Source organism: Eucyclogobius newberryi, unplaced genomic scaffold, assembly GCF_026437365.1.
Source record: "Eucyclogobius newberryi isolate DKJ021-1_F unplaced genomic scaffold, fEucNew1.0.hap1 SCAF_9, whole genome shotgun sequence".
Classification (NCBI taxonomy): domain Eukaryota; kingdom Metazoa; phylum Chordata; class Actinopteri; order Gobiiformes; family Gobiidae; genus Eucyclogobius; species Eucyclogobius newberryi.
Genome location: NW_027316532.1, coordinates 34,498,913 through 34,520,085, shown reverse-complemented (window position 1 = coordinate 34,520,085; position 21,173 = coordinate 34,498,913). Strand labels below are relative to the sequence as shown.

Genomic DNA, 21,173 nt, shown 5'->3' with positions numbered 1-21,173 from the left:
CGTAGTACTTTTTCCTAATTCAGTTATAGTCTTTTATTATGCCTGAGGTGAAATACAATTGTAGCAAATTGTCATCACCTTACATAACATAATCCATTCCAGCGTGTGCACTGTGCAGTGTTGCCTCTGCTTGTCTGCTTTCATTCACTTTCTGGGCAAAACTTAATGTATTCCTTTAACATAACTTTATGCTTCACCTCTTCTGTGGACTCTTTTCTGCCTGCTCCCTTTCATTGGTCTCATCTTATAATATATGCTCTAAATTATCATTTTTATCTCAAACAAAAACATTCTCTTGTATTTGGAAAATTAATTCTGTTTTGTTTTTTTAAATTCAATTTGACTTTTCTTCTAATAAGCCAGTAGTTTACAAGCGTTAGATCATTTACTGTTTTCTGCCACCAAAACATGTCCGGTTGTATACCACTCTCTTATTAGAAGAAAAGTGAACTTTAACAAGACCTACTGTGCTCTTTGGTCATCCTTAGACCCTGTACCTGGCAACATCAGTGTCCTTCTACAAATATATTCCCTTTTTATCTTTTGACATGCCTAAACTATCTGCATTTCAACAACATTAATCTGACAACATGAGTATTTTAGACAGGTGAACTCTGAGATGAGTCATGAGTTAAAACATTACAAACTGTACTCTATCAAAAAAAATTGGGGTGAAGATTAAGATAAGATTGTAGAAGTTAATGAGGTTAAATACCGTGTTACAGCAGAAAAATCATCACCTGTGCAGCAATTATCCCCCCCAAAACTCTTCAGGGTTTAACATCAAACACATGGATGTTTGACTGCATAGATACAGACATAAAAGGTCGATTGGCAATGTTGAGGATTTAAGTTTTTATGTCAAAGATTTAATTTATGATTTCATTGTTAAACATTCATCTTTGTTCAGACAAATTGATGAATTAAAAACATGCTGCATAATTCAAACACGATTTTACAGTGCTACAATACTTAGTGCATGTAACATTGTTTGCATGACAGTCACTTATTTCCAGGTGGTGTTCGTTCTGTATGAGTTGAGCAAAAAAATACATGACACATCTAAACACAGAAGTATTTGGAGCCAGTTTACCTTATTATAAATCTCTATCTTAATCCTAGACTTGCTGTGTCACTTGCTGACGGTCAGATTTGGGCTGCTCTGTGTCAGCAGGAAAGGCACATCCAAACAAACAGTGGCTTAAAGACAGCACGCACACACTCCGCTCGCACTTCCTATAAGTACACACATAATACATCCCACTCTCGCATATCCAAACCAAATGCATCTAAAATAATTAACTATCCACCAGTAAAGTCCAGCAGCAAATACAAAGAAGACTAAAACTAATTTAATTATTCCATCCTCTGCTCATTGAAGCTTCTCTGCAGAATCAGTTTATTGCGTTACAATGAGTGTTGTAATTTCCAATTCTAAGAGACAGCTGTGCGTCTTGTCAGGTGCAATAAGCTCTTCAGTATTTCCCACTGAAGTAAATGCAGCGTCTGCAAACAGCTACAGTGGGAGATCGAGTTTGTTATAGCGGCTCAGTTTGGCTATTGATGAAAATTCTCAGTAATACTTGATGAAGAGAAAACAAGAGTTTGAGGAGTTATAATGTTGTTCTCAAAATTGTAATACCTCCAGAGGAGAAAATATTCTGTGTCTATCATGTTTGAATACTTCTGCTCTTCAATATTTATGTTCTGTGTTTATGTGGCTCAATGGATACTATTTTACATCCTCAACTTTTGGAGAACATTGGGCAGAACTTTTGATAGTTAATGTAGCTGAGGCCGTGTAGAAGCTCTTTCAGGTGTTGTTATGCCACTGGGAAGGTGTAAAAAAGAGGAAAAACCTTTGGGAACAAGCCTTGTAATACCAGAAATAGTAAAAACAACATCTGATGGTCACGTGTGCAAAGTATTTTGCATGAATAACAAAATGGGTCCATATTGTATAACACAATACTTTTGGCAGTGGATGGCATCAGCAGATTCATCAACATAAATCAGAGATTGGGTTAAAGAGTTAGAGCGTTGAGTTAGAGCTCATAGTTTTGTAGGGAATTTCTACTGTAAATAACATCTCTAATGTTTCTGAGAGGCTTGATTGGTTTCAATACATGTCAATCAATTGTGAGGAGTAAATATACAAATTACACAGGTCAAATTGCATGATGGGGGAGGAGTAGACCCTGAAAACAATACAAGTTGAATACAAGTTTATGCTTGGATACAACTGTTGATGAGAAAACAGCTGCAGTAAGACACTTTTGTGATTTAAAAAAAAAACTCTTTCCTTTCTCTCTTTCATCTTATTTTTAGCTTTCTTGCAGAAGTATACTTTGTGTAGCCCCATCTTCATTAGTATTTATTTGCTCAAAACTTTTGTTAAAAATGCTACAATTGGCAGATTGTAGCACTTTTGTTTTGTGAGATTTCACTTTTGTGAATATATTTTCCGTCTGTTTGATGTACATGTTGTTTGGGTGATATTTTTAGCTGAGGTTCTGCTGATGTATAACAGGCCTATGTAGTGTTTGTATATCCCGAGTGACCTACCCATTTGTAAGAGGGTCCCTCGGGCACAAAGGGTTCATTTGAGTTCTCTCCTGTTTATGTTTTGATTATGCTTTAACTTTTCAAAATGGTGGTGCCCTGTAATATCTTATCTTATCTTATCTTATTATCTAATGTTTGAGCTGATCCATATCCTATCACATGACACCAATATTGTGCCTTTTGCTGAGTGATTCAAAGGGCACACAAAATGTAGATGTTCTTATGCTAGATGACAATATGATTGAATAAAGGTAAATCTAATCCAACTACAAATACTTAGGCATCTGGAACTATGGAACAAACACAGACTATTTTAGATTTGATTCCATATTGTACTATGTCTAAATGTGTTTTTATAGGATTTGTTTATTGGTTGTTTTATTGACATTTAGATATTCTGTGTTACTGTTGCTTTTATATGTTTTGTAGTCAACAGGATACTCATAATATATATATGTATATATATATATATACATAAATAAATAAGTAGGGTGGAGGGTGATCGGGTGTGCATAAAGTATAATGTTCCACCAAAGAGACAAATTTGAAAAGGAAATTATAATACAGCTAATCCAATGGCATTGAAAAAGAAATATGAGTAGCTTCCTTGTATGAAATACTAGTGACGATATTCATGGGTCTGAAGTGACATGAAACACTTGTTGCTACTGCCATCTTGAGGATGAAAGCTGCATGTTGTACTGTGGGCTCTAACAACAGAACTCACTCCAGACTGAGCGCTGAGCCGTTTGTTTCAGGTAGTTAGTTAGTTGTGCGGGGCAATAGGCTTGTGGACAAAGGTTAGATTTAAATGTCCCCAAAATTGACTGTCAACTTGTCACATTTTTAAGTGTAGATATGGTTCAAAACCCTTAACTTCTGCAACTTGATGCACTGTTTTTCATAACTATTTTAACAGCGGAGACAGGAAACATCATAAAAGGTGACACGGTAGTGATCTTGCTTCACAGCAAGTAGATTATTGAATTGATCCCCAGGTGGTGCAGGGCTTTGTGTAGAGTTTGCATGTTCTCCCCATGTCTGCATAGGTTTCCTCCGGTTACTCATGTGTACACATGTGTATGAATGAGAGTGTGTTGTGAGAGTGAATGTGGGACAACGGAGGAAATCTAGCCCACAGCTAATCCGTCGTGTTTACATCATATGTTTCGTGATTGTTCATTAAAAAAACTAAATAAACATAGATATAAATAAAATAAAAATGGTGCTAACAACAAATAAGTCAAGAGCAAAGTTGCAACTTGAGAGACCACCTTGCCTATGTCTTCAATTCACGGCCTCACTCTGGTTGATAGGCCGAGCTGAGCCTATCACAGCTAAGCCTACCGTACTCTCCATTCAGCTGTTCAGCCCTCCTCCCCCAGACCACCTTTACACGTGAGCACCATATTTACCATCTCATTTTGTTTGTCTTGTTTCTAAACTCTGGCGGGTTGAATTTCTATCAAATCCTGCTCTGCGTTTCCTGAGCATCGTCTAACTCTAAAAGCCAAATCTAATATATTTATCAATATATATCATCTTATCATCTTAATAATTAATTTTCATTCATTATCTTAAAATGCTTATAATCTCACCCAAGATACTTAAATTTCAAGCCGAATAGCTTTTAAACAATTTTGAACACAAATATGAAAATGTGTTTACTCCACCAATAAGTGATGTCGTGTTGCTCTCTGTGTCTTGTTTTGATTGTTTTGATTTCGTTGTTTTTTGTTTTAATGAGATTAAAGCGATAAAGTCAGATTTTTGTGCACTTAACCAGAAGCCCCTCCATCCTGAGTCTGAAATATGTAAAGTCAAAGTAACGGCGTACAGTGATGTGTGAGGGAGCCTGCAGAGACAAATAGAGGCAGTGGACTGGAAAGAGGTGTTGATTTGTGCTTTGGCCCTGGGTCTAGGGGCCGGTCCCCTGCTGCTGGAGCCTGTGGCATGTTGTTGGCTGACCAGAGGGAGCAGCTCTGACTGTTGACCACCCGGGGCACTGGAGATGAGGCACAGACACACTACAAACTGGAAGCCACAGGAAAATACTCTGTTTTGCTGTGTTTTTTTGGGGTCTTTATTGTACAGTTATGGTCATAAATGTTCCGTAGCAACCTAATTTACGCAATATTTATTTATTAAACCAACTTTGTTTGGTTAGATTACGGTTATATATTTACACAAGTACCATTCCACCATATTATATAATAATTAAAACAACACACTTCCTTGTCGGTTTCTGGGATTTGACTTGAATTTAATCAATTTAATTGCTCCACATAACATCAAAACATCAAAATAATAACATCTCCATGGACACAGGTTGAGAACACTTACCCATAAAAGTTACATAATACACCCTCTCCACAGATCTGACCCATAGCTTTCCCTGGTGCTGTCTCCTTCTTGTTTCCCTGGAGATAGATAGGTTTATTGCCATACTATGGAACATTTCAGGTAAAGCATCTCCATGGATACAAGTAGGTTTTACCAGAAATTTAATATTCTACATTCTGGGTGTTTTTGCACTGTATGTATGTATGTATGAACTTTTTACAGTTCATGGTTCTTTTGTTCAGTTGCAGTCTTTATTTTGTGCATTGAGTTTTGGAACTGTAGGGCTGGGGCCTCACTTTGTGGTCTTGTTTTAGCTCCTTTCCCATCAGACCAGGGACCTTTTGGTGACATCAGTACCACAAGTAACTCTGCCTTTGTTTTACAAACTTTATACCTACAAGAGAAATGCCTTGGACACAGTAACACAGGGAAATTCCTATTTAGTAAGTAGTAATTCCATTTATGAATAATTTTATTTTATTGTTAATTTCATTGTAAACTTCCTTTGAAACTTCCTATAATCTGTCCTTTCCCCCTGTATCTACTGCGTTGTAACAACGAAATTTCCCCATGTGTGGACATTAAAGGATTATCTTATCTTATCTTATTCAGTTTCGTTGAACATTTTGCACCTCACAGTTTATGTGCATGGTTTACGGTGCTCAAAAGGAGTAGCAGTACCTTTCTTTACGTTCACCCACTTAATGAAATCTTTGAATATAATATAATGTAATTATACAGATGCCAATGTTAAAGTCAGTTATACACTTTCGTTGCTGTGTGAACGTAAGCAACAGGGACTGGTGGTTCCTCTGACTTAAAAGGCATTGGGGGATTACAGGGGATAGGGTAGAATGGTAATACAATTCTAAATAATTAAAATAGCTGGGGGAAAAAACTAAATATGTTACTTATGTCACATACAGATAAGGAAAATATAGTGCATAGATGGAAATGGCTTGATTTTGACTTGACATAAGGTTATATCAATTACACACGTGTGAGGTAGGGTATTGCATATGGTTTGGATGCCTCTGCTGGATAATCCTTTAAAGTGCGTCTCATTATGTGCTTATTGTATGACGCTCAGGTCAGACATTTACCCCTGAACCTGACGAGTCTTAAGTAGCGCTTTACGCACAGTATATAGTGAGTTATAAGATAAGATAAGATAAGATAAGATATTCCTTTATTGTCCCACATGGGGAAATTTCATTGGTGCAACGCAGGTAGATACAGAGGTAGATACAGAAGAACAGATCACTTATAGGAAGTCTGAAAAACACTTTCAGTAGAAGATCTCCTATAAATAAATAAAAACTCCCATAGACAAATAAATAAATAAATAAATACCATTGCATGTGATCCCGACAGTAATTGCACATGAATATGTGTCACGACAGCACATAGATTGCACATGAATTCCACAGTAATTGCACATGAATTGCACATGAATTCCAACAGCAATTGCACATATGACAGAATTGCACATCAGTATTAGGTTAGGTCAGTATTGCGAGTGTTCAGTACTAACAGTTTTTGTTATAAAGTCTGACAGCAGCAGGAAGGAAAGACCTACGGAACCTTTCCTTCACACAGCGAGGGTGGATCAGTCTCTCACTGAAGCTGCTCTCCAGAGCGGAGAGAGTGTCCTGCAGGGGGCGACACTCATGGTCCAGCATAGATGTGAATCTAGCCAGGACCCTCCTGTCCCCCACCTCCTGCACCGAGTCCAGAGCACAGCCCAGGACGGAGCTGGACTTCTTGATGACTCTGTCCAGCCTCTTCCTCTCCCTCTCTGTGATGCTGCTGCTCCAGCAGGCCACACCATACAGGAGGGCTGATGCCACCACAGAGTCGTAGAAGGTCTTCAGGAGTGGCCCTGTCACTCCAAAAGACCTGAGTCTCCTCAGGAGGTAGAGCCGACTCTGGCTCTTCCTGTACAGTGCTTCTGTGTTATGAGTCCAGTCCAGTTTGTGGTTTATATGCTTTCCTACCGTGATTTCTACAGTCTTTGCAAATCCTCCTGTCATAAAGGGCATGTCCCATAACAAACTGCTCTTTGTTTTTTACACAATGCTTGTCAAAAGTCACATACTTTCTGTCCAAACAAAAGCTACGAACATAAGAAAAATGATAATAGATATATGTCAGTTTTACAATGCAAAACCTAATTTTGTGTTTTGGCCTCTTCGGTTCACCTGTGGAAAAGATTTCCACACATTTCCACAAATGTGATTGCTGTCTCCTCCCAGTGCTTGTCCACTCACTTTTGAATTGCATTTGAATTTCAAATGACATGCAAAGAGTCTGAGGAAGAAATACAAAGCAGCAGAGTGTGTCACGAGCCAATCAGCCTTTGTCCTGGTGCAGAAATCTGGACAGTGTTATTTAAAGGAGGATGTGAGGGATGGACTAGGTCTGTGAGCGCTCTGTGATGAACAAGACGATTAACATGGACAGAGCTAGCGCCAATCTAAAGGCCTGGAGGAGGAAGCAGACGCTCATTAGCTCAACACTAGACAGAGATGTTCTTAGAAATACAAGAGAGTTAAAACCACAGCTTCCAGCATAGCCACATCAGAGTTCTTTAACAATCAACACGTAAGTAAAGCGGAGGGGAAAATGTCAATAATCTCGCTATGAAAGAGGCCAGACCGTTCTTGCTAAACGTGTAAGAAGATGGACCCCAGTGCCACATTTGGGCTGTAGTCAACTAAAACAAATCTTGGTTGAATAAAGGCAAGCGCTGTGCATCGGTTAGTCAAATGAAGTAGGTGTGTCATGCAAACTCTTTATCTGACCCAAACTGCACTGACAAGACTCAATAATAACTAAGCGTACAGAGAGGAACTAATCATCATGTGAAAAACATAGATTATCTTTACGATTAGCTCCTAAATATCCAGGCAACTCACTCAATGGCTTATCCTTTCTTGTGCTTGTGCAGAATCAGAATCAGAAAAGGTTTATTGCCATTGTCGATGAACACAATTCAAAAACTATGTAAAAGAACAATGTATAAGTCATCACAATAAGTTATCAGATAAAATACAAAAATTAAATAGAATAAAAATAAAGATAAAAAAATAGGCTTAATATGTACACAAATGTACAGTTCTACAGATATACAGATGTAGTCCAGAAAGTAGGTATATACATCCTTATAATACCAAGAAATAAGCCTTTAAAAGCCTACAGCCATATTTCTTATCTGGATGGTTGAAGATATCTGTGTCTAGGTGTGGAAAGACCTGATAAATCACTTTTTATGATGGAGCCTCTAGTGTCATTTTACTGTATTTTGCCTTATTATATTATTGTCGCAGAATCTAACCAACCAACCAACCAACCAACCAAGATAAGCAACTTAGCTCCACATTAGCCTAGTCAGAGTCATTGTTTTATAGTTTTCTGCCTGCACTTTGCCCATGCTCTGGTGTCTTTTGTGTTACAGAACGACTCGTGGAGTGAGCTGTACTCGTTCGCCCTGTTCAAGGCCATGAGCCACATGTTGTGTATCGGCTACGGTCGCCAGGCGCCTGAGAGTATGTCTGACATCTGGCTCACCATGCTGAGTATGATCGTGGGCGCCACCTGCTACGCCATGTTCATCGGACACGCCACCGCGCTCATCCAGTCGCTGGACTCCTCCCGTCGGCAGTACCAAGAGAAGGTAACACTAATTTTATCTGTGCGGACGAGACGGGAACACCCTCCTCCTGTTGTTTGTGCAAATGGTATTTTTACACAGCCATTACAAATATATATTTAGCTTCCACTTGTTTCTCGGTAATCATTGGCTTATCCATTCACCTCATGCAGAACATTTGAGTAGCTCCTGATTCAAATTGAGTTTCAGACGCCATAAGGGCTTTGCATGAGGAGCACATTTTGACATGAGACATTTCTGACGACCATTCACCCTGACTTTAATCCACTAGTGGCAGGAGTAACCAATTAACCACAGTGAAAGTCTTTGAATGCCATGAGGACGCCAACGTATCCACAGGGAACCAACTGTGACACAGGGATGAAAAGACAAGGCTAACTCTGCTCTTGTTTCAATAATACAAGGTAAGATTCTTTAGGGTGAACTATTGACGACTATCGTCGTCATAAGGCGCTGGTACAGCTGGCAGCCCGGTGTAAACGCTCTCTCTTCTTTCTCACACTTATTGTGCTTTATCTCCTATATTTTGTAAATATAGTTAGTATATTTTTTCTATTTTACTGTACGATAGGGACACGCGCTGGAATAGTTTTTTAATTCAACTGTTTTGGACTTTTTTCGGCTGGATTTGAGCGTTTTTCGTTGCGTTCGTCGTGTTGTTGTGACGTGAGCTAGCTCCGAGTGAGCCCACCAGCCCCCCCCCCCGCGCCCTCCGGCCGCGCTAAAGTACGGCGTGTCGTCGGTACACGTTTATATACACGTTTATATACACGTTTATATGAAAGAGGAACTTCACGAACGATCGGGACACGCACTGGAATCGCTTTAAATTAACTTGTTTTGACTTTATTCGGTTGGATTGAGTGTTTTCGTCGTGTCGTTGCGATGTGTCTTGGCTCTGAGCCCCCCGGCTCCGGCCCCGCCCCCCGGCTCCGGCCCCGCCCCCCGGCTCCGGCCCCGCCCCCCGGCAGGCGCCGTACCGCGTTTCCACAAAGGAGGAACTCATGAAACTGAGGAGAACAGTCGTCTTACCCGGAGATCGTCACGTTATCCCGTCGCAATACTGACCTAACCTAATACTGATGTGCAATTCTGTCATATGTGCAATTGCTGTTGGAATTCATGTGCAATTCATGTGCAATTACTGTGAAATTCATGTGCAATCTATGTGCTGTCGTGACACATATTCATGTGCAATTACTGTCGGGATCACATGCAATGGTATTTATGTATTTATTTATTTATTTGTCTATGGGAGTTTTTATTTATTTATAGGAGATCTTCTACTGAAAGTGTTTTTCAGACTTCCTATAAGTGATCTGTTCTTCTGGATCTACCTCTGTATCTGCCTGCGTTGCACCAATGAAATTTCCCCATGTGGGACAATAAAGGAATATCTTATCTTATCTTATCTTATTGTCATGGAAAGTTCCTCTAAACTGTCTTACATAGTGGACCTTAAACATATATTTGCTTGAATACATTTCACGAGGTCATCACGTTTGATCAGAGAGAGCGATCACATTTAATCCGACACTCGTAAATAGCCACATGCAGCATATGCTCTGCTTGTTGTATATTCATGACTTGAATTAGTGCCCCTCTGCTTGTGTATGGATCAAAGAGCAGGACATCCCTGGACTGGAGGGCACCCACAAACACCCTGTCATGGTGGTTTTGTGATCCGGGAGGTGTTGTGTTCACTGTGTGCCCTGTACACTGGCAGACACATTCGATTGGTGGTTATGCTGACTGGAAGTGGGTGCAGCCTCTGGCCAGTGCAGAGAACAAAGCGATGTTAGATGTGGCGGTTGTGCCTGTATGTGTCTGGGATTATTCTGGTCTCAACACAGAATACAGTGCATTTGCCGTTTGCTGGTTGCTCAGTGAGGGGGGCTGTGTGTGAAGTTTGGGGATAATCATCGGCCTTTGTTATCTACAGGTGAGTGATGATATCAGGGAGCTCACAAACTGCTGCTGGGTACAGAAGAAACTGTGCGCTGGGTAAACTGATCGCAACATGGGAGGGAGAATAAAGTTGTCACGGCAGATCCATTCACACATTTATTTGGAGTTATTGTTGAACTTTATTATTGGTCACAAAGACACAACTATTTGTCCTGTACAGAGCTGGTTCTGTAGATTTGTGAACAAGTGTGAACAGTTTCTGTGTTTATTTTGTTTCCAATCAATAATATCTACCAACAGAAGGACCTAGACATTTAGCAGACTCATTAACGACTCATTAAAAAGACGGTGTAGCTTTTGGAGATTATAATGAGTTTGTGTCAGTGTGTACTGTTTGCTAATAATTGTGTTTTTTAAGTAAGACTTTCTGTCCAAACTTTCTAACTGCTAATTCCGCAGAACTTTTTATGTCTTCACATAACAGATAATAAAGTTGTTTTCACACATTTAGCTTTTGATCTTTCCTTCCTCCAATCTACAATTCATTTTCAGAAGTAACTTCTCTTTTGATCGTGCTTCTTTGCTATTCTTATTTGTTTTTTTTTAATGTATTCTAGTCTTTTTACTCTTCTTTGTCAAAAAGGTCGTATTGGTTCACGTTGTGTTTTATGCCTCACAATCTTCACAAACATGAACAAAAATGCATTTATTTGGTGATATTGATTTTGAATTAGTGCTCATGGTTTGTCACATATGTATCTTTAGCTTTTTGCATAGGCTCATGCACGTTGTCAACTCCATAGTTTCCTCAATATATCCTTTAATGTCTTGAGCCTTGAACGCCGACTGACAAACACATTGAACTAATCCGCTTTCCACTAAATCCGGTTTTTATTACGTTGATAAATCTGGCCTTGTAGATGTCTGACGTCTACAGTGAGTACAGTATCTGGTAGCGGCCCTCCACAAGTCTAAATACAGTCGATATCTAATACAGAGTCTGCTTTATACTGTATTTGAGCCTGTCTGTTTGGGAGTAAGTGCACCATGCCCCTCCACTGTCTGCAAATAGCTCTTCATCAGATAACACACTGGACACAGCTCGGAGTCTGACGAGGCTTTGCTGACGACACAGATTCTTGGTAGGAGATAGTGTAAATGTAGGAGACAGCACGGCCGCTTATTGACAAAGAGCAGAGCAAACAGTTAGCATTGCTCTCTTAATAGCTCCAGCGCTCCAGCGTTTCCACTCGCCCGCCTGGACACAGTGGAAAGTTTAGGAGCTCCTAAAGTTGTTTTTTGTTTTGTTCTTGTTTCTTAGCTCGTTTCTGAAGATCACACCTCTTGTACTTTGTTCGGTTACTCAGTTAGACACTAGAACTTATCAATAAACAAGACACACAGAGCCACTTCCTTAAACTGTCTTTACAATGTGTCTGCAACCTGAATTTGTAAAAAAGTACTGCTACTAGAGTGACCACCCACTTAGAAGCCTACCCCGGATGCAGAAGTAAAAATGATTGTTGAGGTCCATTACTCACTGCTTGAATAAAAAATGTAGTCGTCTTCCACCAAAAACAACCTCCATTAGCCCTTTATGTGGTTAGTAGTCTGCAGGCTTATATAAAACTGTTTATAGTAGTCTTGATTATTGTGAAAAGCACCACAATTTTACAATAATTCACAGTTGTTGGCACTTTGACAAGACAACAGTGAAACCTTAATGGAGCTCAGTAGTCCTGCATATTTCAGCGGTTGCAAAGAAAATGTATGATTACTTTTTGCCGCAGAGATTTAGAAGAATTCACCTATTAAGAGTTTAAGTGTAGGACGGAAGCTAAGCAGCTCGGTGCAAACTCGTGTCCATGATTTTAGCCCCAAAAACTCATGTAAAACTTCAAATTCTGCAATGTTTTTTAATAACTTAGCGGTTTATAAGGTTTCATTAACAGATTTTAGATTAAATGATAGATCTTCTGCTCATTACTATCCGATTAGCCCCGAGCAACATATAATATTCATTATTTTATCATATTAATCACTAGCTTTATGAACTCAAACTTTCTCAATGAAAAGGTAATGATTTTGTCACATAAACGGATTTTTAAAAGTACTTACTCACCGTTGCTGCCTACGATTCCCTCGTTCAGCAATTTTTAGTTCTTACAATGATCAAATAACCTACTCATCTTTATATCCTCAATAGATGTGAGTGTTTAGTTTAACCCATTCATTTCCACACTGTAATAACATCTGATTAGAGGTGTGCAGTTATTTAAATTTTTAGCTTGAGCTTGAGATTCAATCATTTATTTAAAGGATTTTTTTCATGAACAAATTATCAAGGAAATGTACAATACATATATACTGTATGACTATTCTCATTCCCCCACAAACATAAAACAACAAATCACAGACCAGCTGCCAAAATATGACAGCAATATAATAAAAATAAGCTCTTTTCAATCGTACAGCCAATCATCTGTCAATAAAAGCAGTTTAAGATTATGAGGAAGACATTTTTTGTGTTTTGTGTTCTGTATTGTTGTTGTGTGTTCAGAAAATTTAGATTTAAAGAACTTATTATTGCTTTTTAAGAATACAAAGTAAAATGTAATCAGAAATCGTGATTAATCAATTTAAGTAGAATTTTTTTTTTTTTTTTTTTTTATGGCCCAGCCCGAGCTCTGTCCCGCTGTAAAGCACAACTGAATCTCACGGTCCCAGAACCTCTACCTTATCTCTCAGCTCGCCCTTCTCTGCTGGGCCATTCACCGCCTGCCAGTGGAGCAGGACATTAGCCATTACGTAACTATAATCCACTCTCCGCCCTAAATCCGAACCCCTGGGCCCCCACCGAAGAGCCCTGACCCACACCGTCCTGACACATCAAATATGGACTGAAGAACTTCTAAACCAGACCATAACGGAGAGAGACGTGTCCCGGATTAATGCGGTCACTGGCACTTTTATGAGCGTGAATCGTAGGGTTTATTGTTGTTTATTGATTGGTATTATATGAGTTCCGCTTCATATTTCGCCAATTCAGAGGACGTTGTATTATTCACAGTAATAAATCCAAATATCTACTTTATCAATATTATACTAGTTGTTTCTACTTTCATTTGTTTAAATAAATGGCTCTTTCTATTTATTAATAGAACAGGGGCAGTTACTGATTCGCTAATGCAAACGAGTTAATGAAAAGTGCGAGGAACAATTAAACATGAAGCAATAAATAGAGGGAGGAAGGACATATTACCAAAAACAAATTTAAACCACAATCTTGCTGAGTGAAGTGAGGTTAACCATCACATCACCCTTTTAGTAATTTAGTGTAATAAATCAACTCAACACTTTTCACATCAAAGTATGTCCATGACGAGGGTCATTCAACTTGTCAAAGGGTTATTTAGTTTGTATTTAATTTATGCATTGAAACTTTTGAATGATTGTAAACCAACTAAAGGTTGTAATATGGTGACTGAAGAATATTTATGAATAAAGTGTATTATTGATAAAAAATTGAAATTGTGTATACTTTTTGTTGTAGCTGTATTTTTATTTTTTTTAATCAAGAGTTTTAAAGTCTGTATAGTCCAGATAACAATTTTGATCATCAAAATATGATCTGGTCAGGATTAGTTGATGAATTGTTGCAGCCTTATCCATGACCATGATTATGATTAAATTATTATGATGCATTAGTCTTAAAGTGTGCTTTTCTAAATGGCTCAGTGTTGATTAGACACAAAGTTTCTGCCCCTCTGGCCTCCACTAATCACTCGCTAATATTCAGAGCCAGGTGGGAAGTGTCTTAGCAACAGTATGTTTGTGCACTCTATTGTAAGAATGCACAACAGCAGTATGTCCCAGCACACGGTGACTCCATCTGTACATTCACAAACAGAAAGCAATTCATGTACATTTTGATCATCATATTTGTTGCCTTAAGTAAAATACTGTCAATTGTTCTCGCTATAGGAACAACATACATTTTTACTGTGTATCTGGATCTGTGTACTCAACAGACAATATCCTGGAAATGTTTTTGTTTTTATTAGCTTTGCAAGGGTTTGTGCTCTAGAATCATCTTAAGCTTTTTTAGAATTACCGGTAGTAGAAGACCACAAGGAAGTACTATTAATGTGCATTGAAAATTACATTCTATAGTCTAAAAAAGATTCAGAATTGGATCAAGCCTCTGTATCAAAATTGAGTTTGAAATTGTTGTATCGTGACAATATTTCTCATATACTACTAATAAATTAGTGATACCAAATGAAATCCAAAATGAATTGTTGTCCATAAGTGTGACAAACTATATTTATTGACAACAACATCATGCCTTTAACACTAGTTTTGCTCCCATGTCCCATCAATTTGACTTATTCTCGCGGAGCTTAATACACGTTTTCTATATCAACCTCTTTACAAATAAGAGTTTAATAAGACTTGTCACTTTATTTAAAAAAAACGGAAACAAATGGCATAAACCAAGCATTGATTTTATTTCAAGATTCTCATTTTGCCCTTTTTTTTCTAGCGCATCAACTCCCATAAAGCAGTTTCCTCCCTGTAAATCCTCCTATGTGAGAGGCATTAATAATGGCAGCTCCTTTAAGTATTAAATGCATTGAGATTTGCCATGTTAGCCCACCCGATGGGGTCAGATCTGTTGTTTATTTTCCCCCCTTGTCACCACTCCATGTGACAAAATGTAATTTCCCACTGCCATATCCTTCTCGTTCATGTGTCATTGGACGTAGCATGCAAGGTCACCACAGATGCCCCGCCCGCCGCTGCAGGCCTGGGTGTATCGCTGTAAATTCTGATTGTCTCTGAAGAATATTGCTCTGCCACTCAACGTATATAATGAAATATAAGGAGGATAGACTAGACCAGAGAAGGTGAAGACCCTCCTATAGAGAGAGAATCAACTGCAGTCAAACCTTTGACCCAATCGGTTATGTCTGATCTGGACTTCAGTTTGTGTAAGCGCTTATTTGAATTGAAAGGCGTTTGAGTTACAATGGCTCTTATATTGTTCTGCCTAAAATTTAATTAAAGGATTTGCTGACTCTGATTGTCTGTAATGGAATTTAGTGGGTATCTGTGTGTGTATTTGCGTCAACCTAATGAAAATGTTTAAAGGAGGACTATTTAACTTTTCTGTTGGATGGTCTGCCACCTGCTTGTCTCCATGGATATGTTGTTGTTTATTCATTTATTCCTAAATCTTAAAATAATTTCACATTTCCTTCCCAGCCTTACATTTGACAACAATATACTTATTTAATCACATATGAATTTCACTTCCTACGTCTCCATCTGGTTTAAAGGTTGAAAATATTTGAAATGGTCATCACACAATGTGTTTTCCACAGCACAGTCTGTACTTGATATAACTTTATTAATCACCCGTGTGGGAGTCACAAAAATACATTGTTGAATAGCTCTTCTCCGAATGGCATGTGAAAGTTAAAGTCTCCATGATTTGAAAGTCCTGTCAAGGCCACAACAGTTCACTGGTTGTCAGTGGTTGGAGCGGGAATGGTCCGAATTGTGTAGGATTCTTTATTCAAATGGAAATTAATTTAACCACCGTTAATCCCAATTTTTTTTTTTTTTTTTACTTTTTATTCTAAATCTGTATTTGTCAAATGTCAAGTCAGTGTGAAAGTTTGACATCAAGTGGTGCATATGAAAGAGAAGAAGCACAGAAGGCAAGAGAACTGGCCACAGCAGAAGCACAAAATCCAAAAGATGGAGAATGTGTGCACACATCCATAAACAGGAAGCATGAAGATGCAGAAAAATGGAGATTAAACTTCAGATGCTTGATCGATAGGTGCACTTGAAAGAGGAGAACTGAGAACTGACGAGAGAACTTCCCAAAGGAGAAGCAGAGACTGAAACACAAGGAAGAGATCCAGAGATGATGTTCCAGAGATGAAGCCCAAATTGTTAATACATATATATTCCTCTTAAAAGTTCTGATTTATAAGCTTGAATACATATTTCAGTCAAGGGGCTATGATCGTCATACTTAATGTTTTGGTTGTAATAACTCTAACTTTACTTATTTGTAAATACCTATAAAATGTGCGTTTGTTTATTAGGGCGACCGGTTCGCATCGCATCTCCGCAGATTTCCGTCTCTTCTGAGCCAGCTCGAACTCAGTCTTTCTCTGTCGTCTCTCTGCCATTTTTGTACTTCGTAGTCCAAAGCGTGGAGCTACACTGAAGGAACTCGCTGCTAGCTTTGCTAAACACACACCGGCAAATCAGCCACGCATGCGCAGCCAGAGAAACATGCCGATATCCTGAGAACGAGGCTGCAGGTGTGCAGTAGCACGCAGGGAATGATTGACATGTTGGAGAACTACTCAGCTGCCCACACCAGAAGGAAATGAGACTCAGATTGGCCGCCAAAAATCCTCTATTCAACCTTTAAGAGACAACACAACTGCAACAAATTACAATTAACGGGCAACACAACCACAAGTCTGCAACGGAATTGAGCTGAAATGGAAATCTCGGTGTAGAAGAAGACGAAAGTGCGCGGATTTAAGGTCGGTAGCGCGTAGCTCGAAACTTGTTTTGCAGCGGGGCAAATTTGGTGATAAGTATTCTGCTGTTTCTTTATAAATAGACAACATTTTGCTTGCATAATCAGCAATAATGTTAAATTGAAGCCGTCCAACAACAAAGACTGCAGTGTTTGCTCGTGGGACTGTTCTGAGTATGACCTGATCTGCCCCCTTTTTCTAAGTGTTAATGTTTTGTCTATTTTATTCTACCATCTGTCTGGACCCAGCTCATTCTGTGACTCCTGTGGGAAGAATGTGGGATTTTTACCATCCTGATCAGCTGTAGACACCAGTACAGGTAATTGGTGCTACCCTGAGCTTGCTAGATACTGCCTGCTACAATTTTCTAGCCTCATGCTACTTCAGTTTATTGTACAACATTAACCTCCCTTTGGGGCAATTTGCTAAAATGAATAAATCCTATATGATCAGGCAGTGAGTTGTGGTTGATGTCTCTGACTACACGTCAGAGACTTTACAAAAAAGGTGGATACTTCATTAAAGCATGTTTGCGTCTCAATAATAATTCTACTGTTGTTTAAAAAAAAGAAATTGCTAACTGGCACCTTGTGCACAGAGCCTGTGGATGCACGTGTTGTCGCATTATCCATTCCATTGTTCAGAATGTATCAGGTTACAACCTGTTAAGTCTATACCTACGGTGATATACTTTAATACCACTTCTTTCTTTTTAATTCATATATCACTAGCAAGGACCAAAGCCCCAGCTATAATGCAAAGTGTTTAGACAATTTGGTATTAAGAATGCCTCTGGTTTTGGGTGCCTCTAACACTACTCAAATGTATTCTGCAAGTTCAGGTTAGCTAGTTCTTTGTTGAGCCACTGAGAATGTCTATACACAGTTTAAAATACTGTTTACTGTTTATAAACTCTGTGTACAGATTTATTAATACAATATTACAGATATGTTCAGTCTACTGTTACTTATTTACAGACATGTGATACAAGTTTTCATTAAAAAACTGTTCAAAATTGAATTAAATGTACCATTTATTTTACTAAATTATACTGCCTCTCTCTTTGCCCATCAACTTCTTCTTATACAAAAACATCACGATAAAATCATATGCCAATAAAGTTCTAAGGCTATTTAATTCACGAAGGCAGACACAGTTTACGGGTGGTAATAGTCCATGTTGCCTTTGCAGTTCCTGTAATCGCAAATGGATCGCATCACTCTAGGTTGCACTCGGTTGTGGTTCCGGCAGCTGACTTTCAAGCTGGGTCATTGTTGTTTGTGGTGTAATTTGTTCCGTGGAATCTAGGATTGAGAGTAAATGTACCAAAACATACCCAAATAGTTACGGTAATGAAAATTTATGTTTTGTTTACACCTACCTGTGTGGCAAATGAAACATTGTGTTCCAGTACTGTTGGTACTCATCACAGTCTTTCTGTATCACCTCCATAAAACAGTAGTGCAATAAACGTAAGTGGTCATGGCTTACATTGAACTGATGCTTTTCTCTCAAATCGACAAAAAGATCCATCCAAATCTGAATCCTGAAAAAAAGTACATCGTTATTTATACATTGAACCCAACTATATAATCACCCCTCTATGATTTCTTCCACCCAATTCTCTTACCTTTGTTTGCAAAAATATGACCACCAACTTTTATTCTTTGGTTGGAAGTTGGAGTGCCATACATGTGGCTCCTGGTCTCAGAAAAGACATCAGAGTACTCTAATCTCAAAAAGCATTGCAGTGCAGCCATCCATCCATCCATCCATTTTCTGCCGCTTTATCCGGGGCCGGGTCGCGGGGGCAGCAGTCTGAGCAGGGACTCCCAGACTTACTTCTCCCCAGACACTTCCTCTAACTCCTCCGGGGGGATCCCGAGGCGTTCCCAGGCCAGCCAAGAGACAAAGTCTCTCCAGCGTGTCCTGGGTCTTCCCCGGGGCCTCTTCCCGTTGGGACATGCCTGAAACACCTCCCGAGGGATGCCCGAACCACCTCAGCTGGCTCCTCTCGACGTGGAGGAGCAGCGGCTCTACTCCGAGCTCCCCACCTTATCTCTAAGGGAGCGTCCAGCCACACGGCGGTGGAAACTCATTTCGACCGCTTGTATCCGCAATCTTGTTCTTTCGGTCACTACCCAAAGCTCATGACCATAGGTGAGGGTAGGAACGTAGACCGACCGGTAAACAGAGCTTTGCCTTTCGACTCAGCTCCCTCTTTACCACAACGGTCCGATGCAGGGATTCCCCACCCACCTGAAGAGGGCAAGCCACCTTTTTCCGGTCGAGAACCATGGCCTCGGATTTGGAGGTGCTGATTCTCATCCCAGCCGCTTCACACTCGGCTGCAAACCGTCCCAGTGCATGTTGCAGGTCCGGGTTTGATGGAGCCATCAGGACAACATCGTCTGCAAACAGCAGAGATGGAATCCTGTGGTCCCCAAACCGGACACCCTCCGACCCTTGACTGCGCCTAGAAATTCTGTCCATAAAAATTATGAACAGAACCGGTGACAAAGGGCAGCCCTGGCGGAGTCCAACATGCACTGGGAACAGGTCTGACTTACTGCCGGCAATGCGAACACAGCTCCTGCTCCGGTCATACAGGGACTGAGCAACGGGCCCCGGACCCCGTACTCCCGGAGCACCCCCCAAAGGACACCCCGAGGGACACGGTCGAAAGCCTTCTCCAGATCCACAAAGCACATGTGGACTGGTTGGGCAAACTCCCATAAACCCTCGAGCACCCGATGAAGGGTATAGAGCTGGTCCAGTGTTCCACGACCGGGACGAAAACCACTCCTCCTGAATCTGAGGTTCGACTATCGGTCGAATTCTCCTCTCCAGTACCTTGGAATAGACCTTACCCGGGAGGCTGAGGAGTGTGATCCCTCTGTAGTTGGAACACACCCTCCGGTCCCCCTTCTTGAACAGAGGGACCACCACCACGGTCTGCCAGTCTAGAGGCACGGTCCCTGACCGCCACGCGATGTTGCAGAGACGTGTCAACCAAGACAGTACTACAACATCCAGATACTTTAGGTACTCAGGGCGGATCTCATCCACCCCCGGAGCCCTGCCACCAAGGAGTTTGCGAACAACCTCAGTGACTTCAGCTTGGGTGATGGATGAGCCAGCCTCTGAGTCCCCGGTCTCTACTTCCTCTTCGGAAGACGTGACTGAGGGATTAAGGAGATCCTCAAAGTATTCCTTCCACCGTCTGACGACATCCCCAGTCGAGGTCAGCAGGCCTCCACCCGCACCGTAAACGGTGTTGGTGAGGCACTGCTTCCCCCTCCTGAGGCGCCGGACGGTTTGCCATAATTTCTTTGGTGCCGACCGATAGTCCTCCTCCATGGCCTCCCCGAACTCCTCCCAGGCCCGGGTTTTTGCCTCTGCGACAGCACGAGCCGCGGCTCGCTTGGCCTGCCGATACCTGTCGATGACCTCCGGAGACCCACAAGCCAGAGTGGCCTGATAGGCCTCCTTCTTCAGTCTGACGGCATCCCTTACTTCCGGTGTCCATCACCGGGTTCGGGGGTTGCCGCCACGACAGGCACCGGAGACCTTGCGACCACAGCTCCGAGCAGCCGGATCAACAATGGAGGCGGAGCACCTGGTCCACTCGGACTCAATGCCCCCAACTTCCCCCGGACATGGGAGAAGCTCCCCCAACGGACCCTCACAATGCGCTTAGGTATGCCAAGTTTGTCCGGCTTCCTCCTCCGCCAGCGGATCCAACTGACAACTCTGCCCCTCTCTTCACCTGAGTGTCCAAGACATGCGGCCGGAGGTCAGATGACACGACAACAAAATCGATCATTGACCTCCGGCCTAGGGTGTCCTGGTGCCATGTGCACTGATGGACACCCTTGTGCTTGAACATGGTGTTCGTTATGGACAATCCGTGGCTAGCACAGAAGTCCAATAACTGAACACCGCTCGGGTTCAGATCAGGGAAGCCGTTCTTCCCGATCACCCCTCCCCAGGTGTCACTGTCATTGCCCACGTGGGCGTTGAAGTCCCCCAGTAGAACAACGGAGTCCCCGGTCGGTGCACTGTCCAGTACTCCTCCCAAGGACTCCAAGACGGCCGGGTACTCTGCACTG

General features: G+C 40.9%; 1 protein-coding gene across 1 annotated transcript in view; it reads left to right on the top strand.

Moving 5' to 3' along the window:
- hcn2b (hyperpolarization activated cyclic nucleotide-gated potassium channel 2b) overlaps positions 1 to 21,173 on the top strand; it is a 75,193-nt gene that overhangs the window by 30,740 nt on the left and 23,280 nt on the right. Inside the window, exon 4 of the mRNA XM_072438131.1 lies at positions 8,366 to 8,584. Coding sequence (XP_072294232.1) covers positions 8,366 to 8,584 — 219 coding nt within the window. The remainder of the gene's footprint in view (positions 1 to 8,365; positions 8,585 to 21,173) is intronic.